At 42.9% G+C, this 8917-nt stretch overlaps 1 protein-coding gene across 1 annotated transcript; it reads left to right on the forward strand.

Moving 5' to 3' along the window:
• The first annotated feature begins 1925 nt into the window (after positions 1 to 1925).
• Positions 1926 to 7968, forward strand: LOC310784076 (uncharacterized protein). The gene is made up of 4 exons (XM_083645052.1): positions 1926 to 2097; positions 2401 to 2777; positions 4801 to 5063; positions 6295 to 7968. The coding sequence occupies exons 1-3, from the start codon at positions 2026 to 2028 to the stop codon at positions 5057 to 5059; spliced, it is 708 nt and encodes a 235-aa protein (XP_083501178.1). The 5' UTR covers positions 1926 to 2025; the 3' UTR covers positions 5060 to 5063; positions 6295 to 7968.
• Positions 7969 to 8917: the final 949 nt, after the last annotated feature.

Below are 8917 nucleotides of genomic sequence, written 5' to 3' on the forward strand. Positions count from 1 at the left end.
GTGGAATTGATCAGTCCTGGTTATCCTTTTATTCAACAAAAACAAATAGAGAAATGTGTTTTTAATAAAACTGGTATATAAATTGCAGATATTGGACAGGTATGATTGATGGCCAAGCTGTTGACATTGGCAAAGGGTTTGTGTGCGTTCATTTTCATTTGACTTATGGTGCCATATTGGCATGTTAGGCCATAACCAAGACACTGTAACACAACTGACGTGGCAAAATGTGTGAGCAAAGCAAACAGGGCACACATGGTAAACAAGACCTGGTTTCCAGAGAAGATCTTCCTGAATGTAAATACTGAGAGCTTTCTGGTGTTTCCCTGCTGAATGTTCCTGGATTAGCTTCAGAAAGAATAGAGTTGGAGGATGTTTGTTTTGCATGCCATACCGTATCCCTTTGTACAATGCAAATTTATGTCCTGTTGACGCTATAAGCTGGAACATGACTGCAATGTGGTACAATGTTGGTCATTCAGTCAGACCCTGGTTAAGTTTCACCTGTAGGATACCTATACAAAGCAGAGGAAATGTAATGCAGTAATAGAGAACTAACACATTGGATTTTGTTACTGTATTTCATTACCTGGGTGGCGAGTATAGTTGTTTTTTGGAAAGCAACTAGCACAACATATTTGGTTTACATTTCCCCCCTCCGTTTTAATGTCGCATTTTGATTCTGCTTGATAGAGGAACACTTGACTACCCTTTTGTACCTTTTGAGTTTAGTCATGATTGATATGAGTAGTCTTGAGTTTCTCCTTGGGACCAAATCTATACTGAGCTGTCTCCCTCCTCAATGCTAGAAGCCAGACAGCCAAACTGCTGTCTGATGTTGGGTGCTAAAGCTTTCTGCAGTGGCTTTCCTTGACACTGAATAGAAGAGTGTCCTGCACAGAACTGTTACAGGGGGTTAACCCTATTTCGGTATCCCTCTCGTAACTCCAACTTGGACGGCCGTTAAGATTGCATTTTTGCTGAGAGTGTCAGAATTTCCTACTTTCTGACATGTCATCATATGCTTGGTTTCTGGTTTTGGGAGCAAGTTGTCAGAGCTGACAAAATGTTCTGTGCAGGATCACAGGAGTGATGTGAATGATCTTCCCCCCTGTGTTTAATACGCAATCGGCATGATAAGACTTGAAAATGGTGGCCCTGCATTGGCCATTGGACAACTACAACCTTCCCTGTATGTGGTTCGAGCAAGGCGGCAATAATGCCAATCCAGTTGTGAATTTCTGATTGGGGCCAAAACCATCCTCACATGGTACTGTAAGACACTTTGAGTCAAGCCAAATGGACTAGAAATATTTTAGCCTGCTCTGTTTCCATAATATTGATGCCATTTTCTTCCTGTATAGACACTGAGCCTTGGGAAGGGCTTCGGAGTGCTGGAGACTGAAGCCAGAAGAGGAGCATCTTCATCGTCCCACCATCCACCCATGACTCTTGATACTGCTCTCTGCTGCCCCTACTGACAGCTAACGACACAACATCCATCCATCAATCCACTCCGTTCTCCTGTCTAGATCTACTCCTTCCTTCCAGCTTTACTCTCTTCATTCTATCCCTAAATCCCTCCTCCACCGTTCCACAAGTCAGTCTGTCTGCACTCCTCTGGTGATGAATCCCTATGGAAATCCCCTCCTGAACTCTCATCACTCGCCACATGAGGGCACCCCTCCTGGTTCCTTACCAAGCCCACCCCTCTACACAACCCCTAACCCTGATGTAGAAACCCATAACCCATCTCTGTCAGGGACCCCACCGTCTCATGCGGTCATCCAGACGGGTCACAGTTCATACGCAGCTCTGAATCGTAACCTACGTCCCCATCGAGCCTCGCCAGCCCAGGACGGAGATCACACCCCAGCACAAGCCCCGCACCTGAACCCCTACATCTCCACGTCGCCCCCCTCTGCCTCAGATCCAGGCTTCAACCTCAGCGCCAGATCCAGTCCACAGTCCAACCCAGCTCCAATCTCACCTCCAACTCAAGCACCGACTCCAACACTAGCCGCCATGCATGAGCAAGGCCTGGGCTTGAACCCGTACGCCTCACCCCCCTCCACCCCATTCACACCGCCCATGCAGGTAGGCCTGCGCAATATATCAATGTTATATTGATATGAGACTAGATATCGTATTAGATCTTGGAGATCATAATAGGGCATGTATTGTTTTTTCCCTGGTTTCAAAGCCTGCATTACAGTAAAGTGATGTCATTTTCTGAACCTAACAGACTGTTCTAGCTGTTCTATTATTTGCCTTGACCCACTTAGTCGTATCCACATTACTCTGTCCCTTGTCGAAGCACCAAACGTCATCCCTACAATATTGTTGCAATATTGATATTGAGATGTTTGGTCAAACATTGATTTTGTCCTTGTTGCCCAGCCCCTCTCCCAGGTGTCGGTGGTCATCCCATCCCCAGACCTGTACCTCTTCCCCTCCCCGGCCCAGTGCTTAGAGGAGCCCTGTCCCGACATGGAGTGTGCCATCTGCTTCAGCCAGTTCAACAATGTGTTCCGCTGTCCCAAGATGCTGCAGTGCAGACACACCTTCTGCCTGGAGTGTCTGGCCCGCATGAACGTCAAGTCAGCCCAGCCCGACGCCATCCAGTGCCCGCTGTGCCGCGGCCTCACGCAGCTGCCCGCCCTGGGGCTTCCCAAACTCACCACAGACTCCGACGTGCTGTCCTACCTGCCCGCCGCCATGCAGAGGGTCTACAGCATCCGCTTTGTCCGCAACAAGGGGAAGCTGCAGGTCAAACGGTAGGATGAGTGACATGAGGCTCAGGATCCAATACAACCAGGAAACAGAGTGTGATGAATACAAGCTCAGTGACCACAAAGTCTGATGGCAGAAATATGTTTATTTCTGATAGACAAATCATGCCAACAATGGCATTCACAATTTATTTTAAGTGCAAATAGTGCAATTTGCAGAGCTTGTGAAATTGTGATTGACAAGCCGGCTCATTTGATGCTTATTGTTCTTCACCAGACATGATATTCAGTTTTCATGCTTTTGTTTTCAGTTTTACTATGGCCCTGTATACTATGGATGTTATCCATTTCATTTAAACTTTCAGTTAAAAGCTGCATTTAATTAGTTAAGTTGAATGTGAAGATGGACTAACTGTTGTCGCAATAACATTTGCTCACTGCAGCAACTCCTCGAATTCATATGCAGTGGTGCGAACTGCCCTGATTGGATCGATTTCAGTCATTCTTTAGTGCAGTGTTTCTCAACTGGTGGGTTGGGACCCAAAAGTGGGTCGCCAGGCTGTTTTGAGTGGGCATCCATACCAACATGCCATGCTAGCGTCTTGCAATGGGGGCTAAATGACGCTTTCACTGCTTTAGTGAGTTCAAACTGTCCTGATTGGATGGATTCATTCTTGTGTGTCTGAAAGAAACCAACCAGCTACAATGTCACAGTATCTGCTTATCCTTTTATATCAGGGTCCCTTTGATGGGCCAATAGTTTCATCTTGAAGATTAGATTTACAGCAACCTGCAGGTCAGAGGTCTGGTTTATTGGAGTGACACTGTTGCTGCCAAACCTGCCTGGAACATAATCATTACTCGCTCTTGATCAAGAGTTACATGCATTAATCATTAATAATAGTTAATCCTCATTCTGGCTAGGATCAGAACTGTCCTACACACTTTGTATTGTGGCTGGAGACTTAAACACTCCTTCCACTGACCGTTTTGTCAGAAATCTCAAACTGGCAGTGAAATTGTTTGTGGGTCAAAACATTTAGGGGCTCCCGGCTCATTCATAAAACACTGCCAACAGAATAGCAGCCATGACATCTGTGACCAGTAATTTGACCTCATTGATGCATACCACAGCTGTGAATGCCATGACCGTCACAGTGCTGTTATCTCCAGCTGTAAGACAGCCAATCAAAACCATCATGTTAATTAAACTTTACATATTTAACATCTTATCCACCTGTGTGTCAGTGGTACCGCTCCTCCTCATGTACTCCTACTGCTGCACTGCTGACCATATCAGAATCATATCAGATGTAAACTGGATTTTATAAGCGCAATCAGAGCGGTAGTTAATCATTTCCAAGCCAGTGTGTCAATTATTTAACATGTTAATTCATTCTAATGAGAATTAATGCCATGACTTTATTTTTATTTTTTTAATTTATTTCCATTAGTTAACATTAATTTCTACAACATACCTTCTGATTAGAGCAGTCGTTCTCAAACGGACACAAATTAGTCCACAGACCCACAGTTAATACGATTTTGTCCCAGGGTCGCCCATCTGATATGACTTTTCCTTTTAGATGTTTTATTACAGGAAGTGTATGAAACAAATAACCAAAATAGTCATACATTCTGTCATTGTGTTAATTATGGATGGAATTATCGTGGAAATAAATTATTCACCTTTTTGCTGGGGACCCCCTGGAACCCTCTCAAGGACCCCTGGGGGTCCCCGGACCCCACTTTGAGAAGCACAGTATTAGAGCACTTGGCATGTTTTTACAGTGTGCTTTTTGAATCACTGTCACAATGTAACACAGTAAGGGGTAGAAATACGGGCAAGATGCTAATTAATAAGATTCACATTTGTTGATGACCTGCCTTAAACCTGCTGGTAAGTTTGATGAAGAAGCCCATTTAGTTCTTTGTTTTTGTTTTTGTTTGTTAATCATTGTAAATGAAGAAAACAAATTAAGGAAATTGGAGATGATGAGGTTATCACTTTCAGGGTATCATACTGTGTATACATGTGTATGTCAGTAACTTCCTCTCTCTCCTTTAGGTCATCTGATGCTCATGGCCGGTGGGGTCAAACGTCGCTGACCTCTCTGAGGTCGATGAGACGCTCTCTGGACGTGGGCCTCCCCAGCCCCCCTGCGGGGGTCCTGGGGGCTCCTGGGGGGCAGGGCGTGGGCGGGGCTCTGTTCAGGCTGACGGGACGTCCCGCCTGCAGAGCCTTCCTCCTCACCTCTGTGGTGATGATGATGCTGTTGCTCACAGCCATCGTCATCTTCCTCATCACCTTCCAGAACGTCGACTGACAGAGTAAGCACGCACGCACGCACGCACGCAATATCCATATCAAACATAGTCTCATGGACGGTAGTTTGTGTTCGTCACAAAAATGAAACCTATAGGTTTGTGTACATGGACATGACTTCATTTAAAATGAACATGCCCTAAAAACCGTGCCTTGACCATGAATTTTTAAAACGTGCAAAGTAACAACCTAAAATCGTTCCCAACTTATGTTAGGGTTGTTGTTTTAGGCACCTAAAACAGCTTGGTTATGGTTTAGGTTAGGCTCTTGTGTTATGGTTGTTGTTTAATGGCACCTAAAACAGCTTGGTTATGGTTTAGGTTAGGCTCTTGTGTTAGGGTTGTTGTTTAATGGCACCTAAAACAGCTTGGTTATGGTTTAGGTTAGGCTCTTGTGTTGTTGTTGTTGTTGTTGTTGTTTATTGGCACCTAAAACAGCTTGGTTATGGTTTAGGTTAGGCTCTTGTGTTACGGTTGTTGTTTTAGGCACCTAAAACAGCTTGGTTATGGTTTAGGTTAGGCTCTTGTGTTACGGTTGTTGTTTTAGGCACCTAAAACAGCTTGGTTATGGTTTAGGTTAGGCTCTTGTGTTGTTGTTGTTGTTTATTGGCACCTAAAACAGCTTGGTTATGGTTTAGGTTAGGCTCTTGTGTTATGGTTGTTGTTTATTGGCACCTAAAACAGCTTGTTTATGGTTTAGGTTAGGCTCTTTGTGTTACGGTTGTTTTAGGCACATAAAACAGCTTGGTTATGGTTTCAGTTAGGCTCTTGGACCCCAGGAAGACTAGTCTGTCACTTGTGCATCGACTAATGGAGATCCACAATAAACGATAAACTGTGACTTATGGTTTAGATGTAGACTTGGGACACAGCTCTCTGGTGTGAAAGACAAGGTTTTCCCATCCCCGTACATCCTGACCATTACTCTACACCTGGCTTATTTGAATGTCGCACACCAGGTGAAACACATGCTGAGTGTCGGAAAAAATGGAACAGAACATGTCATCATGTACACGACTCAATAGATAAAACAACATGAAAACTCTCATCTTCCTTCTGCAAAATCTGATCGGCTGCTTCTACTTTCACTCTGGGAAAACTCAAACTGTCAAAGTTGTTGTGGGAAGTTTGAATGTGAAATCTGAATCCTGTTATGAGCCACGGTGGCTTTACTGCTAGCTGGCAGCAACATCAACTCAGCCCCACCCCCAGACAACTGACATGGCTTTCATTCCAGGCTGTTGTGCAAGAAGCGGAGATGAACTTGGCTGATCTGGAGTCGGTCCTTCTCGCCCAGCTGAAGTTTAGCACATGGAGAAGACGAGCTGGGAACGATACTGGGAAAGATGCTTGGAAACTGAGAAGCAGTGGACTTCAATCTGCTTCATAACGTGTGTCAAAGCTTTCAAACAATCACCCAGAGATACAAAAATAGAGAAGATCACTCTTGGTCAACTTATAATCCTTATCAATGAATGCAAAGTTCCTTAATGCAATAAATAGCCGTGCCAAATAATGTGATACAGGTGAAGAGTGGAGTCGACGGTCTGTTGACATAAAAATGGCAGATGTGTTATCACAGGTCAAAGTCTGTTTATAGCTAAATTAATGTATAAAACATCTATAAATAATAATCCACTTCACTGGACTAAGGACTGTAGATAAAAATAATCAGAGTTTAAACATTAAACGTTTTTAATGTTGTTGATCTTAATATGAGTCTAGTCTCACCCTGGGGAATAACTAACCTCCTCAGAGCATAATGTTACTGTCATGTGAGACTCAACATGAGGCCTGCGAGCCATTTTGTGATCCTGGACTGTAGTTTCAGAAGGTCTCCCCTGTCTTTTGTTACATAAACCAGACAATAGCTGGCTGTTGTTTCTAATATTGTAGATTATTTTACCTTGCTCCGGCAGCTTTCAGCACTTTAAAAAAGCCCAATTGACTGAATGTTTGGTTATATTTTGTACTGTCTATTTATTCCATGTGTTGCTAAAATGCGTCTTCACTGTTTTCAGTTTACCTCCAAATTGATCCTCCTTATTTTCTTTCTATCTAATCTGAACGATGCGAGCAGGAAAACCTGGCCGTCACATCTCTGCTGTGTAAAGGTTATGTGCTGACATGCAAATGAAGGGAGCCAGCGTTACATTCTGACTGTGAGGTGGAAAGTCTGGAGGAGGCGTTCACTCCGAACCTATAACGTGGATTTTCTTAAATCCAGATTATTTGAGGAAAAACGGACTTAACGTCTGAACCAAACGTGATGCACCTGCAGACTTTTGAGAAGCAGATACTCTAGACTCGGTAGTGGAAGCACTGGGACAGGAGGTGAAAAGCCTGATGTCATCTCACACAATTTAAATTTCAGATCAGAAGTTTAGGCTTAAAGAACATTCAGGCAGCCACTTGTATGTTACAGTCTTTGTTACAGGATATCTATGGTCAGCTGGGTTTTATGTTACAAGACCGTCCATGTTTACTGCATCATGTCAGACAAAAAGTGGGAACACTAATGGCTATTTATTTAAAATGTATTTGTCCCATAACATTAATTTGTTCTCATGTGAGCTGTAGCATTGCCGAAATTAAGATTTTTCCAAAAGATTTTAACACAAAGTAGAAATAACTGCTGTCTGAACAATTCTTATTCTGCTGTCCTGTTGGCCTGTGGCCGCTAATGATATAGATTTTAAAAGACTGAATTTGTTTTTTTAGTTTTCCATGTTACCGTCTGTCAAGAGCATTTGCATCAGCCAGTTTTTGTCTTTGTTTATTTTATGCTGCAGATTTGTCCTGTATGTGTGACTGTCTTTTAGAACTGTATCCTGTTTTATCATGCATTGTACATTTTTATATATTTATATGTAAACTGTTTTAGCTTAGCAAAGGTTGCACTAACAGCAGATGTCTGCCTCTTGTCAAACTTGAAATAAATACCTTTTTGAATTAAAAGGCTTCTGAGTTTGTGCTTACTTTTTAATCAAGGAGGAACAAAATTTGTTTAATAACTGACATTTGAGCTGATTCTTTCAGGCTAGACCGGTCAATTAATTTTAAGTTAATGCGAGTTCAGCTTTACAGATTTCTAACATTTTAAAATGTTAGTAATGAATTTTTACTGAATTTGATCATAATTAACCACTTTCTGTGTGTTGCAGACAACAAAAACTATCAATGTGCATATACTATAGTGTGCTATTGACCATTAAGATAGTTTTAACAGAAGCCTGCAGCCGACAAGCACAGTCTTAAGTTAAGTTCCTAGAACTAGAAGTAGTCTTCCGCCAATGCCTGCACATTTTAACATCATGATAATCCATAACACTAATAATGTTACAAAGTGCTGCTGTTACACTTGGCTGCACATGTTTCATCGGGGAAGTTGTCGTGAAAGTTTAAGCCAGGATTGAAAATGCTTTATCTTTGGGCTGGAGACTCCTTGACTTTTCCTACAGCCAATGTCTCTTAGATTTACAAACCCATGCAACGAAATTGTATTTAATTATTCACCCTTTTGGCGGCTCGTTGGTCTTTTCATAGATGGCCCAAATCAACTGCAGCTTTTTCTGAAAGTACTGTAGCCTATTACCCAGCAGGTGGGAGTCTAACACAGAGTCAGGTCTGCAGAGAAGGCCAAAGAGAGAGACATGAATGGAAAAGTACAGAGTGGTGCAGATACAGTCAGTTACAGGATTCAGAAAATTACTCAGAAAATTACGTTTAAAAGTCGTAATGTGACCAAGAGTCACTGACAGTCAGATTGTGTGTGTGTGTGTGTGTGTGTGTGTGTGTGTGTGTGTGTGTGTGTGTGTGTGTGTGTGTGTGTGTGCGCGTGCGTGTGTGTGCGTGAGCGA

This window comes from Poromitra crassiceps (genome assembly GCF_964638095.1).
Source record: "Poromitra crassiceps genome assembly, chromosome: 10".
Taxonomy (NCBI): Eukaryota; Metazoa; Chordata; class Actinopteri; order Beryciformes; family Melamphaidae; genus Poromitra; species Poromitra crassiceps.